Here is an 18,275-nt window from a genome sequence, read left to right as displayed (position 1 = left end):
ACAGCCCGGCTGGAAAGTGACACGGTCTCACACAGTCTGATATGTACTGTACATGCCAAATGAATTCACAAGGAAGGCTACACGCACACGCTCTACTACGCATTGTCCCAGACAAGCACACACACACACACGAGCGTGCACAGACACACAAACGCAGGGAATATAACACTTGGAGATGGTAAATCAGAATGCCAGCGCCGAACTTCAATTTCATTTCACGCCGCCGCTGTGCGGTCGGATCATAACTTACGGCTGGTTACTCACCCAGACACACACTATAAAACACACACATGCACGCACAAGTGAAGTCGTAGATGCAGAATGATAGAGCCGCATTTCCGCACATGTGAGGGGCAGATATCGTGTAAATTGAATTGCATACATGCACACACGGGCTTACACAGCTGCTTCTCCATAATCAGAATTCATCGGGATTCTAATCTAGTCAAGAGGGTGCGCATGTTTGCTAAATGGGTTGTGTGTTTGCTGGATGCGCTCCTGCATATGAGTCTGTGCGAATGTCAGCCTGTTCACCTGTGCGAGGCGGTGTTTGTGTGCGCTCATGTCGCCAGTGTAAGTCCTGGTTTTTATTGTGACGCTGAGCGAGCGGTCGGAGGGAGCTTTCAGCAGAGATCACATGTTTTTTTCCTTTACGGGAAGTGTAGCGACACACGTATTTGAAGATGTTTATCAGAAAAAAATACATTTGAAATGTAGACTCTTGCCTAGAACTGAAACAGTATAAAAAATCCTCAACAAAAAAGGCCATTTGCTCTTAATTCCTAAAGTACTCAAATATATTTTTTCATATTTATCATCCCTATCAGTTGGGCAATATAATTTTGCCAGGAGATCAAAATTATCAGTATACAATACAAAGACGTATACAGTATGGTGGCTTTCTGATCTGCCGCCTGACATTATGGGAAAGGCAACATCAGTAATGTTGAGAGTGACTCAGTCCTTTTTCTGTGGTCTCTGATATGTATATTAACATCAATAATGTCACATATCAACAAGATCCAATAAATAAATCCGTGTAACTACATCAATTAAAGTAGTGCCATATGTTTGCTTAGGAGCTACATATGTTTTAAAGTCTTTATTTAATTTAATTTAATTTATCCTGTAAAGCCTACTATAAGTCACATGTGCAGTATCAAATTACCTGAAACCCTCCTTCCATTTCAGTGAGTCTTCATCCTCTAAGTCAGTGACCCCACTTCATCAAAAGACGTTTGACGATGCAGCGCTAGGAAGGTGGAACAATGTCCTGCCCCGTGCACTCCATGTTTGAACAAGTCATTCTAGCGTAGTGTTTAATCAGCTAATCAGCCAGCGGGGCCACTTTAACTCACAAATATCCTCTCTGACACATGCCTAATGATAATTTGACCTTAATAGATCCTTTTGGTTGAATTACGATTAATCAAGGTGGAAAGGAGGAAGACGTGAATTTATTAGGTGTCCTTGATGTAATAAATTCATGATGATAATTTGTGTCTCCACCTCTGTTGACTTATTTACACTCCGCCTTGCTGCTGTTAAACCACTAGCTCCTTATATATTGCTGTTTATCCTTGTAACAGCATCTTTGTGAGCCCACTAAGCTGTTCTTTAATTAGTACTTTGAATGCTGGCTCTGGACACCCTTTCTATTGGGGGTGCTCTGGTCAGCATTTTTGCAGCCAATCACTGATGGCTGATCACGGGCAGCACTTTTGGCCAATACAATCACTGATCACAGTGTCTGTCTGACGCCGCTTAAAAAATATGTATTCTGACTCATTAAGGAGCACATGGTGTGGTTCCAATTAGTAGTTGATAGAAAGTAATACATCTTGCAAGGTAGGTGAATAGAGGTAGAATCTTGCTGCTCGGGCCACGAGCGGCTTTTGTCCAAAAAACAAGTGTCACTCAGCTTTGTGGGACAACTTGCTCACTAAAACCAGCACAGATAGCATGCAAGGAGCCAGTTTGTGGTACTTTATCCGGAGGTATTGAGCCGTTACGTTCTGCTGAACCAGTTCAGTTGCATATCTTGAGCCCATTCTAGATGTCCGTCGTGAAATTATTTTGCAATTCTTGCATCATCAGATCCACTTTTCTGCTTGGCCATCATAGAGCTTCCAATCAAACTGTTGGGATGGAATATTGACCGATGATGATCGGTGACCTATTGAGTGGAACCTTACTTTTTATCCATTATCAATCTCCCATGTATAATGCTTCACCTAGTATCATGTATTCCTGTTTGCATCATGTATATACGACGCATGTATGCATCAAGCAGATGGGTCTCCCTATAAGTTTTTCTTTACACAGTCGCACCACTGCTCATGGGGTTTCAAGCTCTGGGATCTGTAAAGCATCTAGAGACCATTTTCATTGTGGAAATGAACTGCATCTCACTTGCAATAGTCTGATCTAGATCTGCGCTTACATTGACCTTCACTGGTATGTTGAACACTCATGGACTCAGATTCAATCTACACTACATATATATTGTGTGTGTGTGTGTGTGAGTGTATATATATATACTGTACATCCCCGTTGTATACTATTATGTGAGGCCGTTGTTTTAATATACTGTGCAATATTATGTTTATTATAGCGTGTGTGTGTGTGTGAATATAAATGTGTGTTTATATGTTCATGCATATGATTATAAAGTGCATATACTCCCATGAGTTCATCTCTGTGTGCATCTCATGTCAGCCCCTGGACATGGATATGTGGTTTATTGCCGCTGGGTTTGCGTAATTGTGTTTGCATCTTTCTTCTCTATAAATACCCCCAGGACAGTGATACTGTGATGTCCTGCAGGTTTTAGCACCAGTGACCTCAAAACATGGCATTACGTTTGCTCTTTCATGGTAACGCACTATTCTGGGAAAAGACTAGGCATAAAAACTGCAGTACCCTCAAAGCCCTGCAAAATCCCATGCTGAAGTTCCACTTTTTCTAATGGTGAAAAGACGGTTGAAAAACGAGTCTTCCCTTCAACCCCTTGAGCCCTGGTGTTCCTCATTATTAACTGTGTTTATCCATTCTGTCCAACGACAGCAAAGAACACAAAAAATCATTATTTTGTCAGTGGTACAAGTCACCTGACTCCTTCTTTATTGTGACACACAACTTATCTTAAACTAAGCTATGTGATTTGTTCTGCCTCAAGGAGGGTCATTCAGCCACCGTTTATCTACTAGGGCAATAAATAAGCAGAATAATGAGTAGAAATTGTAGAATTGCAGCTTCGTAAAGGATATTGATGATTTTCATTTTCATCTGTTAGCCAACAACAGAGTTCCGTCGCTGCTTACAGTGTCCTGTCTATTACCGAGAGATCAATAGCACTTCAGGATTTGAATGTCATTATGGTTACAAGGCCGGCTTGTCTGTTTAGTGAGGAGAACATTATGCAGGGCAGTCCGCACATCTGTGAGTCTGTGCACAAGTGTAATCATAAGTATCCGTTTTTGTTCACTGTAAGGTGTACTTGACATGTGTGGCATGCGTGCAGAATGATGAGCGGTGATATACCACTCTGAATGCTGAAGTTTCAACCCAGTGCATGTGAGCAGAGAGTAGATTCAAGGTGAGAGGGAGAGAAAGTGATGGAGAGGGGGGAGGGGGAGGTGAGCAGAGAGATATACTGAGGGAGAAGCAGATAAGGGAAACTCAGACAGTGAGAATAACTCTCAGAAGGATAAACAAAGTCGAAAGCAAATCTAACAGCTAATGACTGCTGCAGCAGAGACAGTAATACCTGAATGTCAGGGTGTCACACCAATCTGTGTCCCTTAGTTGATTAAGACTTCCTACTTCCTATAAGCCCAAGAAAACCAGAGCTTGTGGGTTGAAACTGGAGAGTAATGCCTGTGCAGCCAAAGCCAGATAAAGCCTGTTCCTCTGTGAGTATTGTCAGTGGCAGCTCCAGCCAAATCTGTCAGGGAAGGCAATCTTGGCACTGTTGGACAATGCTACTATCATGGTGAAGGTGTTTGGTTCTATGGGTATATTAACACCGAGCTAACTTAACATTGTCGCAATGCATTTGTTGCTTTTCAACATAAGCAGAAATACCACCGGTAACCACTAGATGGTCGCCATTTATTTGTTGTGCAATTTTGGGTGTACAGGCAACAACTTAACAAATGAAGACTCCTCACAATCGTCTGATTCATATCAACACTGTTCATTTTCAAGAAACAAGAGCAGTCACACGGATGATGATATATATAACCATAGTGCTAATTATGCAATAAGTACAATCACACGACACACTGTTTAAATTGTCAATTAATTGGGTTTCTTTTGAAGCAAAATGAGCAGTTACTGTCTCAGTGAAGTTAGGCATGTTCCTGGCTTGTTCCTCTCCGTGGAAAGAATAGCCAGTGCATTCAGATCTTCTGATTGTACGGATTGCTAGCTAACTGGTGTCCCCAGTGATTGGAAGAAAAACACAAATATGTACATGCAAACGCTCCTTGAACCCATTCAGACTGTAGTTTAACGTTGTCAAAAATTTAAGGAGAGTCGGTGAGAAAGGTCTAGACCAGGGGTATTCAACTAAAACGCAAAGAGGTCCAGTCAGAAAAAATTTATTCAAGCAAAGGTCCGGAACATCATGTCCTTGCATTAGTGTGTATCAATATCTGCGTTTTCTGGTCTTTGCTGAAGAACCTGACATAAACTAACAACTGAGCATTGTCAGACACATCAGTGGACTCATCTACAGCCAGGCCTACACATGGTGCCTCATGGATGGCTTCATTCAGCTGGGCTAGTACATCCTGTGTTAATACTTCACTTTTCTTTGTGGCTGATGATGCTGACATAGGTATTTGCTTTATTTTGTTACACAGCTCTTCTTTTTGTTTTCCTTCATATAAGGTTTCAGCCACTGCACTCATGCACTCTTTGACAACCCCCCCATCAGTAAATGGTTTTTTGTGTTGACCTAAAATCCAAGCAACTCTGAGGGAACATTCATGAGCACATTGTTGGGCAGTGAATGAATGGGTCAAGATCCTGGTGGACTGGTCATACTGGGCTCTGAGATTGTTTATTTTCTGCGACCTCAGGTCAGACTTAAGAGGATATGCTCTGTCGAAATCTTTGTGTTTAGTATCATAGTGGCGCTTCACATTGCCACTTTTAATTAGCGCTACAGTCTCTGAGCATATCAGACACAGCGGTTTTGTGCTGCCTGAGGGAAGAATGAACAGAAACGAGTCCGTCCATTCCAGATTGAAAGCTCTATTTTCGGTATCAACTTTTCTTTTCTTTGACAGGGCCATTTGTGTGTGTGTGTTTTTTTTTTCCGTCGTCCCCGACTCTGACCGTCTTCGTCTCTCTCCCCCCGTCTCACTCTCTGCGCGGCTGTTTCTCTCCCTGATCCCGACTCACTTATCTCATCGTCTTCGTCTCTCTCCCCCCGTCTCACTCCCTGAGCGGCTGTTTCTCTCCCTGGTCCAGACTCTTCCAACCGTGTGTTAATCGTCTTTGTTCCTCTCCCTGTCTCCAAATCACTCCTCTGATCGTCTTCTCTCTGTGTATTGCTTTCTTTATCGTTCTTTCTGTCTCTCTATTGTCCTGTCATTTTTTTTTGACTTTGCCGCTGTCAACGGCCGGGAATGCCGAGAGTTGATTGGCTGAGAAGCATCACGTGGGATGACTTAACTTGTACGCGATTGGTCAATTCATTTCCTAGTGTTTACAACGGCATTGGTAGTAAAAAAAAAAAAAAAATTTAAAAAAAAAGCTGCGCTCGCTTGTTAAAACTATCCCGTAAAATGCATCTACCGTATAAAATAGATTATAGCTCCGGGTCCGTACAGGATTATCTCTGGGTCCGGACTCGGACCGCGGTCCGCCAGTTAATGACCTATGGTCTAGACGATTTGCAGCGCTATCGCACCTAGTCCTGATCTGGACAGACATGGACAGCCTACAACAGTGACAGTCAGTTTAACCAAACTATGTATTACAATGCGGTAGAAACATCGTTTTCTTTCTCCCTTTTGTATGCCGCCACCTGATTGCCCTAGTGCAGTGGTTCCCAAACTTTTCACAGCCTGTACCCCTTCAGACATTTGACCTCCAACCATGTACCCCCTACTCTCACGCACTTGTAGCAGCTAGAAAAAAAATGTCTGTGAGCCTGCCACCACCCTCACCACCCACATTTAGCATGCATAACATACAAATAAAATCTCTTAAAGTGAATTATTTCTCACAAAATAGATTTATTTACCAGCATTTTCAGTGAGCAGTCAGCAGTTCACTTTTGAAAAAAGAAATCTACCAAACATTTCTACATTTATGGGCTGACTGGTGGTAGCAGTTGAGGTCTCTCTGGAAGGGCAATATATCCGTTTTAGCCATTTATCCATTTTCGACCGAGTTTACCTCAGACTGATGACTTGACAGCTCAAATAACAGAAAGTTATTAGAATTGTTGACGACATAATTTACTTTTTAATCAAGAAAAATTGGTGCATTACACCTTAAGAAAAATAGTCTCTTTAAGAAAGAGTCTTGAGTTGTTGTGGAAGTTGTGCGTGGCTGTGGATGTGTTCCCGCTGAACTGAGGGCATGTTGCAAATATAAAGTAAAAATAAATAAAGATGAAGGTTTGTCTTGCTGTTTGATTTGGAGGTGCAACAGATAAATGTTTTAGACTAACATCTAAAACATTTTTTTTCAATGGCACACGATCTACCCGCAATACCTTCGTGATCTACTGGTCGATTGCAATTGACGTAATGGGCACCCCTGATCTAGCTATTAACATAATTGACTCACATGAAAAACAGTCTTTTGATTTTTCATTTAGGTGGAGAATCAGAAAACGAGTAAACAACACGTTATCCGTTTTTTTCAGTTTCAAAATGTAATCAGGCTGAGTTCAGAATCAACTCTTTCGCGTACCCCCACGTCACTTTGCGTACCCCCAGGGGTACGCGTACCCCAGATTGGGAATCACTGCCCTAGTGGAAACACCGCCCATGCTTATTGTCCAAAAAACGATTAATCACATGAATGAACCACATTGCTGAAGCGGATGACAAGCTCCTTCATTAACATTAAAACACACTGTCGTCTGTTTTAGGTCAGTCCCACATAGGCCATTGTTGTTTTTTAAATATTTAGCAGCACACCAAATGTTTATCAGTCCACAGCTGAAAGTAGTCAGTTGGACCTTAAAGTATTGTTCTTTGTGTCGGGTTTTCAGCATCCAGCTGTTTTGTTTAACTCTCTTTGTCTATGATCTCCTCTTAAAGATTTACAACTGCAGTATAAAGAAATGTGCTTATAGCTAAAAGCAGAAACAGACAGAAAACCCTAAGCAACACTAACCCAACAGCTGCAGAGAAGGCCATTGTCGTGCATTTTGCACATCGTTAATGAATCATCACCGTGTTAGCTCGAGATCTACGGTTACCGCCCAAAAAGTCTGAAATTTAAAAATAGATGCGCTCTTAAAAAGCAGTCTGTCGTGTTTACATACCGACCTCAGAACTAAATGAAGGGACTGGGGTGAGAAAGATGAGAGCGGGAGAGCTGGAAGTTCAAAGCGGGATGCGGATAGAGGCAGATGGCAGGGAGGGAAGTAAGGAGACAGAGGTGGAGGATGAGAGATAAAGATAGAGACTGACACGGAGCGAGAGGAGGAGAGTGTGAACGTCGATAAGACGGGAGAAAGACAAGACGAAGTTAGATGGAGAGGACAAAAATGAAACGCTGAGGGAAGGCGAGAGCAAAGGCTAGAGGGGTGAATGGTTATTGGAAAGGACAGAGGTAGAGAAAGAGTGATGCAACCCGAGAAGATAAGAAGGATGGGATGTGGCAGGGAGGGAGCCGAGGAGGTCAAAGAATCAGTGCTAAGCAGAGACTCTCAAGGACAAAAATATTTTAAGCACTAATCTATCATCCTTTTAAAAAAAAAAAAAAAAAATGCTAATAAACACTCTTTCCTGATGGGATCATTTGGAAGAGGATTAGGATTTTACTCTCTTCCTTTGATAACAGCTTAATGCCATCTAAAGGTGGTCAAAGGAATTTTAGACATGGGACTTTCATAAATTATTAAAGTTTAAAATAATATCTTCTCTTACTGTGATAGGGAATTTAATAATGCTCTTAAGAATATCCTGTTCTTAAGAATTCTGATAGGTGCGTGGACGTTCACTAACTCATAAGTTTCTCTTCTTTTCTCTTCTCTTCTCTTCTCTTCTCTTCTCTTTCTTGTCACATTTGGAGGAGCACCAGCATCACCATCAAAGCTGACATCAAAGTCAGACTGTATGTTTTTTATTTTTTTTTGCTAAGATGCAAATGGATTTTATGTAAATAAAGTCAAATAAATTCAAAGTATTCAAAGTAACTTGACAGGGAAGGAGATCAAAGGAAATTGCCATTTCTTGCCACTAACATGCATATGCACACATTATTATTATGGGGAATGGGAGGGCAAGCCTGGAGACAACTGGGATGGACGGAGGGGAAATCAAGACCGAGTCGGAACGGGGAAAAATGGAGAGATGAGACGGGGAGAGCAGAGCGTAAGAGCCGGGGTTGTTGAAGGGGAACGAACGACAGAGAAGTAGGCAGAGAGAACAAACAGTGTCAGGTTAATGTTAATGGGGACAAGGATCTTGTCCCATTAAATATAGATGCCTCTGTTATGGGACATGAAATATACATGAAACACTGGGTTGACATCTGTATCAGCCGCGTTAAGAGGCTGAGTAGATCGAGAGAGGGAAACTAGCTCAAGTGAAAAACGGCAAAATGTGAGGCATTGTGGTGAGAAACAAAGGAGGGCGGAGACAGACGCACAAAGAGACAGACAAGGAGAGAGACATCAGAGCAAGACAAGGATCTTGACAGCATTTGATTCCAGGCCAGCGAGGGCACTTTTCCCCCCGTCTTTTGTTCATAGACGAGGGCTTTTCCTGAGATGGGGATCAATATTTTATTGTTGTTTCTTGTTGTGCCGTTGATCCTCAGTGTTTAAGTGCTAATCTGAGGTCTTTAGTCCGTGTGGGCACGACAGGCCCCGTGGGACTTATCAGCAGAGCAGGGCTGCTAACCCCGGTGTCCTGCCTAGAACTCCCATTAGGCTCACATATATCCCTTAACCCTGGAGGTCACGTCCCCCACAACTTTTCTGACAAAGCTGTGGGCATGTCAGCGGCGAGGAAGTTGTTACGGGGATGAAGGCAACACAGAAAACACAAGGCAGAATAGAGACAAGTCTCCCAGTGTAGATTTTAACAGAAAAACCAGGGACTGTATGGAACAAACTTGCACATAAAAAATTCAAGCAGAACTGCACAAAACTCATCTGTCCCTGCTGCTACAAACAAAATTAAAATACTGAATACGGCCATGATCCGCATAATAGCATTTCTATATTTGGTTTGCAAGTTGTTACCAAATAAGAACAGCTAATATGCCTCAGTCTGTTTTTTGTTGCTAGGGACCAGTAAGGCCTAATATGCAGGAATGTCCATGCACAGATGATTTGCTTATTACGTGTGTTGATATAATTATAAAATCTTTCATTTTGACTGTGTGTTTAGATGCTAGGAGCCTGTATGCACAGAGTGGAGTAATTACAGTGCAAAGAATATTTGTCTTTAGCTGTCATTAGCTATCACTAGCACTTCATCTTTTGCCTCTGTCTGTCTCCAGGTGCCAGGAACCAGTATGAGCGAATGGGCAGCGATGTGACCATGCAGTGCGGCTCCCTGGACAACGACGCGTCCGTGTCATGGAAGGTGAACGGGACAGATGTGAAGGCGCAGCACCGTCTAGAAGGTCCCAGACTGATCCTGACCCAGGTGGACCTGGGCCATAATGGACTCTACAGCTGCTTTCAGAACCCGCACGGAGAGAGGCGTGACACCATCCTCCTCCACGTTGGCAGTAAGTAGCCAGACATCTGTCCGCCCAATATATTTTCAAATAAAGCATGATGAATCTTTAATCGTGCCTTTGGGGAAAGTGAGTCATAGCAACCGTGAAAAGTGAAAGGAAAGAAGAGGAATAAGGAAAACACATGGGGCAGCTAATCATGGCGTAATTACTACTCCGACAGAAATATTTGTTATGAATTTTAGCTTGTATGTGTGCAAATGCAAAAACAACACACCAAATTATATATGACTTGCAAAGCTTTAAGCATCTTGGAAAAATAATACTCATTAATTTGTTATGGCTCTGTGTACTGCAGATTGTTGCCCCAGCTATGTTGATGCTTAGCTTAGTTCGAAAGTGGTGGAGGAGTTGTGCAATTTAATGACAACTTCTGAGCAGGCATAAGTTTTTTATTATCAATTATTTTCACGGTTGGTGAGGACTTTGATAATTCCGCTGGGTCAACAGTGCCCGTGATGAATTGCGTTAATTTACATTTCTGCTGACAATGGCATGCACACTCAGTATTGTTCTGTGCAGTGACTTTTATGAGACATAGACACATGCAATTTTATTGCTCATAATAGGAACATTTAACTGTTTAGGTTTTGGATTACCTAGGATATTTTTGCCAAGGTCAAAGTTTTCCAGAGAGTTTTGTTTGATGATTACACAGCGTCTAATTACAGCAACAGAGAAATGAACAATATGGTCTTTCGCTATACACCACCTATAAGTCACTAATTATGTGGGTATTCCTAATTATATTTGAGCTTTTCTCAGCTAGGAAAATGGTTTAAAAATGTTGAAGAAAAAATCCTGTACCTGGGGGCATGTACTAATTTTCTGTCCAACAAAATGCTTTCTTGAATTTCCATGTCTGTCCCTCACTCTGCGTGCTTGTGCCTACTTCTGCCTTCTTGTGCTGTGTGGCCGTTTCCTGTTCTGGATTTTAGGACAGAATGGGCTTTTTGGATGGTTAGAGGTTTTCAAAAGAAATGAATAAATATTTCCAAAAATATGGAAATAGCCAATATGTGGGGGCTTTATAGAATAATAGACAAACACATGTTGTATCATACGTTGGCTGATGCACCTGTTAAAGTCTGACATCCTTTCCCTTTTTTAGTTCAGGAACAATCAATTGTTGGCATCTTAAGTTATTCATTTTCTCTTTGAAAATATCTTAGCGTTGAACTGTAGGTGAAATATCATTCTGTACTAGTCTCTTTTGCGGTTTGAGTTATCTTTCATTTTTGAAAGTCATTGTGCAGATATTGAATCCATTGAGTCCTTGTGCAACAGACTTGAATGTCACATGAATGAATAAGTCATGACGCTACACTTTGCAGAAGCTAAATATTAAGAATCAAAAATCCTACTACTATAATAAGTAATTACAGCCATTCAACTTCTCCCACAATTTCAATTAAAGCTGAGCAGATTTACACAAAGGTCCTGACAATACGACTTTGAGTTACCAACAATCAAACTGAAATATTAACTTGCACGTAGCTGACTGCGAAATATCGTGGAAGCTGCTTAATTGATTAACAATAGTAATCCATAATGTTATCTATTTTGTTGCCGGCCCAGCGAAACCCTTTAACCAAACGACAAATTTAATAGTACGTTATAATATTTGAATGGCGGCTTCATTTAAATGTTAAATGCCAATATAAAACTGAAACTGACATGAAAACAGTCCTTTTAGCAGGACCTGCTGCCAGCTGACACGTTCTAATGATTAGCTGTTAAAATGACATTTGGTCTTTTTGCTGTTATGCATTTTAATAATCATACAAAAGCTAAATGAGTGTCAATTGAATGTCATGTCATAGAAGAGTAAGAGTTGGCAGTGGCCTCCTTAGAGATCCATTATTCTGATGGAGAAGGTTTTATACACTGGCATGTTGTGCATAATAATGGTGTTAAGATAAGATGGACAAGAACCCATGAGGATAATTGGACTGAAAACACATTCGCTGTGCTATACATGAATCCGTGTTCAAAGTAAAATGTATTCTGAAATCACAATTTAAATGAAAACTGAACAGTTTGGTCTTTCTTTTAAAGCTGACTCAAAAAAATCCATTGTGTATAGTCAAGGAAGCGACATCAATTACATAGATAAAACCAGTGTATTATCTTTATATCCAGTAATACTTGAGATTGATTGTGAGTTCTTCTGCGTTTTCCAATCTGACTTTTGTGGTTTGAAGCACATGCTCCCATCACTCATTAGTACTCCCTCATGACTGATGGCTGCCTGTCTGTTCTTACATGAGAGGTTTGAAAAACAATAACAATTAATGATTTTTTTCTTATCGTAGGAATTAAAGTGTAGTCACACACAAGTGATCACTCTCCTTCTCCTGTCAATTTCAGTTTTTTAGTAGTGTAAGGAATAGATGACATTTTAAATTAAATTTCCACGGGAACCTCAGTGCAGCTGCTAGCTGGCTAGCAGGTGAAATTAGATATAGTTCTTTTGGCATCAATCACGGCGGGCTGCTTCAGAACAGTACCAAAAGTGACAAATGTTGATACACTGCAAAAGAATAACCTTGATTCATCACTCCCATGGCACTGAAGAATATGAGCCCGTACCAGTTTCTTCTTTCTGACACTGCTGTAGTGTTGAGTCTGCCTCAGGCCTAAATCAGACGGAGGCAAATTGAAAGAAAGATCGACTGGTTCTTTTGAGTTAAAGCGTTGCCACACTGAACGTCTTTACTACACATATATACAAACAAATGACCCCATTTAGGCCAGTGCATTTAAAACAAAAACACTATCGTGATGGAATTCGATGGAAAGTCGAGTCGATGCACTTGTCAACAGAACCAATAGAAACCCAAGCACGCCAGCCATCAAGATTTTGCTCCAGCCCTGTTGTTAAATGTAACATTTCCACGCAAATGTTTGATGAATGAGACTGTATGGTAGTGTGACAGTTTGGTTAATCATATCGGCAATGATGAATTACTGAATGCTAAAATAATACTGAATTAATGAGAGTTTTATGTTATGCTAGATTATGTCAGCGGGGTGAATGATGCTATGCATAAACAGGCCAGAGCATGAGAGAGAGAGAGAGCCTGAGTCACGGTGCTGTAAACTGCACGTCTGCGTGGGAGCTAATCCATGTTAGCCTGGTGTAGCCAGACTCACTTCTTATCAGGATATGTCTTCTACGTCTTGTAAGACGTTATTTAATTTCATTACGGGGTGTTTCAGCTGTGGCGTAGAAAAAAATACCCCTGCACGTAATTGAATATACCTACAACCAATAAGATCAAGGGATTGTGTGACATACAGAGTGCTTCTTGGCAGATGCTTCAGTCGCTGTTGCTGTTTAGCTATCTTACTGTTGCTATCATTTAGAATAGACACAACAGCCGACTCCAAACATCTCGCTTCCATGACAGCAGCCATTTTGTTGTAAATAAACTCAACTCCATGGCACTCGCATGACGTGAGTGACTATTTTTAGTCCTTTGTCCATCACCGCTTAAAGCCCGCCCAGGCGATTTGGTTGGCCGGGCGTAATGAATTTCAAATGGAACGACTCCAGACCAAAATTAACCCTCTAAAGTTTTGTGGCCGGCAATGTGTGCCCATGTGTATGTTTTCACCTCTGAAAACACTTTCTCAGACTTCGTGTGTGTGTGTGTGTGTGTGTGTGTAATTGCCTCGATAACAGTTGGTGATTTTACGACACGTTCAAGCCACACTCTGGGGCAACATCAGCTTTAATTCCCATAGTAGAGAATCTCAGACCAACATATTCTCTGGGTCGCTCTTTCTCAGAGCTTTTTTCAATTAATATCATTATTTTGTACTTTTTTGCCCCTGTCGTCTGTCTGCCTTTCTCATTACAACTGCCAGCTAGAAAATTCTGAAGTGTTGTGCAGATACAGTGATAATGACATCATGACAGGCTACGCTTGTTGTGATCACCATCATGATGATACTATGATTTTATGCAGTATTTATTACTTACACCAGGGCCTTGTTATGTTTTATGCAGATAGAAGAAGTGTTATCAGGAGAATAGCACAGAGCCATCTGTCTGAGCGTTTTCTGTTTTTCTGCTTTGTCTGTAATTACCTCTCATCTTTCTCAATCTTTCTTTTTGTATATACACATAGCATGTGAGTTTGTGTATGTGCAGCCTTCTATGGCATGTCTATTTTCCCGTTTTTTTTTTTGTTTTTTTTTTATCATCCATTTGTCAGGTCTGGCTTGTCGTTCGTGGCAGCATCTGTTAGCGTGGTGTTTACACTGGTTTTCATTAAGAAGACGTCATACTATGACCCCCAAACCCGTCTCTGTGTATGTGCGCTGCTCGCCCCACCTTCACACCAAATTTATAGAGTGTCAACATAGTGTCAGCGCGCGGAGACAGCAGTTGGGTGTTTGTGCACTGACTTGCATTTTGGTGTGCCGCTCCGATGTCTGCTTCTCTTCCTCTTTGTGTGATTTCACCACTGTATATAGCTGTAGAATGTTTACATTCTCTCTGTCACTTTGGATACATACAGAGCTACAATTACTTTACATGTGGAGGGATGGAAGCGAGTGCTTGGTGTGTGTGTGTGTGTGTGTGTGTGCTGATGTGTGCACACTAGGCAGGATGTTATTGTCCTGCTTAAAAGAAGCTCTTATCTCATCAGTAAGCAAACACGTATGCTGAGCTCTGACTGTAGGAGTTTTGGGCCGGTTTATCCCCAAATTCATCCCGACTAGCACTCTGCAGAGAAATACACGGTGGACCTTGCTCTGTACTAATGATTGGCCCAGATTATCTGGTAATGTGAGGTGTGTACAAACCACATGTTGGGCTGCCTATGTTTGACAATTGGGATTCAAAATCTGGAGGATTACATCAGCACCATGACAATGACCAATGAGAGAAAGAAGTCCACAACAGCTGGTCAAGGCTAACATTAGCTTGCACTCCACTGTTTATATTGAAACTGGAAAACAGACACCCCATATTTACCATATTGTCACCTACACTTAGGTTTCTACTTTTTTTTTGGCGATCCCGTCCACAGGCGCATTAACGCCAGATTGGAGTGGGAATCAGTGGATTTATGGCAAGTTGTTGGATCGTCCATTACGATTCAATTTACATCCTGTGCAGGGCGTGGTGCCATTATTTTCAAATCATGTAGCATGTGCCAGATTGAGATTAGAGAAAATGATTTCTGTGAAGTTTCTCCTCACGAGTGTGAAGCAACATAATTTCAAAATCAAGTGGGATTTTAAAACCCCTGTAGCGTGAGCCCAGCTTAAGGGAGCACCCTTCAGCGTCGGAGTATTCGATGACATCTTTTGACACTATCTTCAAAATAAGAAGGGATGGTACAGAGATGAAAAGTGTCAGACTGACAATGGTATGAAAGAGAAATTGAAAAAGAACTGCTCGTAAAAGTCCGCTATAATTTAATAAGCGAGAGGTCATCAAACTCTTTGGTGAAATACGCCATCCTTTAGTTTGCTGTCACAACGGAGGAGTTATTGCTGTCATGGCCTTTTCTGGCTTTGGCCATGCTTGTATCTTTTGCTGTCCTCAATAGCCCTCAGCTAAACAATTTATAGTATACCAACACGGGCTGCACCTATCCAGTTATTCAGCCTCCCAGCAAACACAACATCTACTGCAGAGGGTCATCTATCCAGCCAGTCGCCCTAGTGACCTGTCACAGTCAGCTGCAAGATATATTCTACCAGTAATAAGCCAGTCAGTGAGTAAACCTGAAGCCATTCCACCTGTTTCCTGTGGTTGTAACTTTTTATTGTTTTTCTTTAGATGCACTAATTGTATTTTTCTTTTATGAATGGTGCTCTACACGAATCATCATAAAAGGACCAGCTTACGACCTTATGTTGCTACTAACTGGAGAGTGCTTTTGAACTTTTGGTTTTCGAGAAGCACAAAAACTCAGTTGTTGTTGGTATGAAATGATAGGTCTGACGAGTAAATGCAGTTCTAGAATTTCTACATCTTTGTTTTTTTCAGCTGAGCCGCTCTGTCGTCTGTGTAGTGAATGATTTATGACCAGCATTGAGCTGAAAACATCAGCTGAGATAGAAAAACTTCCACCCTGTTATTTCAGTAAGTGCCGTGGAGATGCATAAGCTGTGGATGATGGCTGTGTCATGGACATTTAAGCGATTGACATGCAGAAACACCCAAAGTGAAAAATGAGATGTTCCATACATTTTTGCCCGTTCAGAACTCAGCAGATTTATTCTTTTTTTCTTTCTTTGGTAGCTTATTTCATAAATCTTTAGCTATTACTACTGATATTTGGCCTGCATGAAAAAAAAAAAGAAAAGGTGGACAGCACATAAGATTGATACTGCTGTGTCCTCGTCCATGGTAGTCATCACTTCCTGAATGCCACCATTTGGTGTGGAGCTGTGAAATCTCGATGGCCCTCCAACCATCGGGCCATGTACATCTAAAAGCCCTGTCGCCGATCGCTCCCCATCTTCTGAGCCCATTAGTCAGCTACTGAGCCGGACACTGTGCCAGCTAGTCACTTCGCCTGCCAGTTGACACCAGGCAAGAAAAACTATTTTCTCCCCCAAAAATGTTTGACAGATTACTCATGGGGTGATCAGGGCTCTTGAGTCTGAGCAGCCCCATTACTATAATGACAAGACTTTAAACATCTACAACAAAGAAAAACATTTATATTGCAAGCAAGAATGGCGTCGGTGTACTAGTGGATTTATACTATAAATCATCACACGAGGAAAGGGGGCTCTAGGTTTGGCATTGCCCCATTCCTGTAAACAGATCCAGTCTGAGGCGCTCTCCGATCACAGCAGCGGCATTATGTAAACAGAATTGTGGTGAAGACTTCTTTCTTAATGCTACAAATGATAACACAAGTCAGCCTTGTGGGTGTGGGTTGGGTTATGAAGCCATTTGGCTATGGTTAAGGGGTGTGTTTGTTGGTGCGCATGTGGTTCGTTCTGAAAAAGCTCATTTAGGAGGGCAGAAATGCAACAAAATATTCTTCCCTTCTCTCTTTTATCTTTACTACAATCCTGTTTGCGTCTTTGATCCAATGAGTACAAACAGCATGCATTAGCAAGATTAGGCAGCGGGACAGGATGAGAGTGTAGGAGATTTGAACCTATTGTTGTAGATGACAAATGCACCAACTGAAGCAAGCAGTGTTGATAACTGACATATGAGGACATTACAGTGACACATGTTTACCCTCTGGAACTTCTCCCAGGTCCTGATTATAACTTACGCATGCGTCACCCTTATCATTCACTAGGAATGTAAATAAAATGTATTTGGATATATATATATATATATATATATATATATATATGACTAGCTTAATTGACCTCACATTTCGATAAACAATCTCTGGTTGTTTGGTTAAATTCAATGGTTACCCCCAAATGTGGCCAGTGACAGACTAAACTCACCGCACTCTGATTGGTCGCCTTCTGCCTCAAGGATGAGTAGAAAGAGAAGGGAGTTCTGTTGCTAGATTGATGTGCATCTCTTACCCTCAGGCAACTTATATCCACACACACACACACACACACACACGCACACACACAAATTGATGTCTATTTCCTTTCCCTGGGCATCTTGTTTTGGTGCGTAAGCTCCCCCACGCATATAGACACACACTCAGGGGACCTGTGCTACATTGCTGGGTAATGGAATTGTCTTGTCTCCTCGCAGACAGATCGCGATAGAGGATGGTGAACCCCTAGTGCTCCTGGGGGACTTCCTGTTTAAACCAGGAAGTGTTTTGCCTCACTTGTTACGCCGCTGCTAGAACGACTCAGCCTCCTTTTTAATTACTTTTCTCACTTTTCCCAGCTCTTGGTCAGTCGTAGTAAAGGGGGGAAAAAAAACTGCATGGAGGATTTACACAGCCTGGAGCCCCGTCATCACTGACATAGCTGACAGTTTTAACATTAAGCAATTTTAATCTCAAAATGACATGACCAAATGGAGTATATCTCAGCAGCTACAGGGTGTATTTATGTGATATTTCTCTCATAATAAAAGTTACACTTCAGTTCACTGCTGAAGTGTAAGAATCAAACTATTCATTATTGGGTCAAAGAAAATAAAGATGAATCACAGCAATATTAACTGTACCAAGATTGGTGCTGATAAATAAAAGCAGAGTAGTTTTAGTAGAGGCTTGTTTTAGCCTTGTGTAGCCTGGTAACACACATGGGGCGCGTTTCATCCGATACAGAGAGGAAAAAAAACACCTCTGCACGCAGTTGGATAATCCTACAACCAATCAGAGCCATTTTGTTGTAAACAAATTAAACTCCAC

The 18,275-nt window shown here is 41.5% G+C and overlaps 1 protein-coding gene across 2 annotated transcripts in view; it reads left to right on the top strand.

Moving 5' to 3' along the window:
* cntfr (ciliary neurotrophic factor receptor) overlaps positions 1-18,275 on the top strand; it is a 227,837-nt gene that overhangs the window by 126,160 nt on the left and 83,402 nt on the right. For both annotated transcript variants that reach the window (XM_084572083.1, XM_084572084.1), the window contains one exon: positions 9,706-9,939. In XM_084572083.1, coding sequence (XP_084428209.1) covers positions 9,706-9,939 — 234 coding nt within the window. The remainder of the gene's footprint in view (positions 1-9,705; positions 9,940-18,275) is intronic.

This window comes from Chelon labrosus, assembly GCF_963514085.1.
Source record: "Chelon labrosus genome assembly, chromosome: 22".
In the NCBI taxonomy this organism is placed as follows: domain Eukaryota; kingdom Metazoa; phylum Chordata; class Actinopteri; order Mugiliformes; family Mugilidae; genus Chelon; species Chelon labrosus.
The sequence above is the reverse complement of the archived record's forward strand: the minus strand, read 5'-3'. Positions and strand labels throughout refer to the sequence as shown.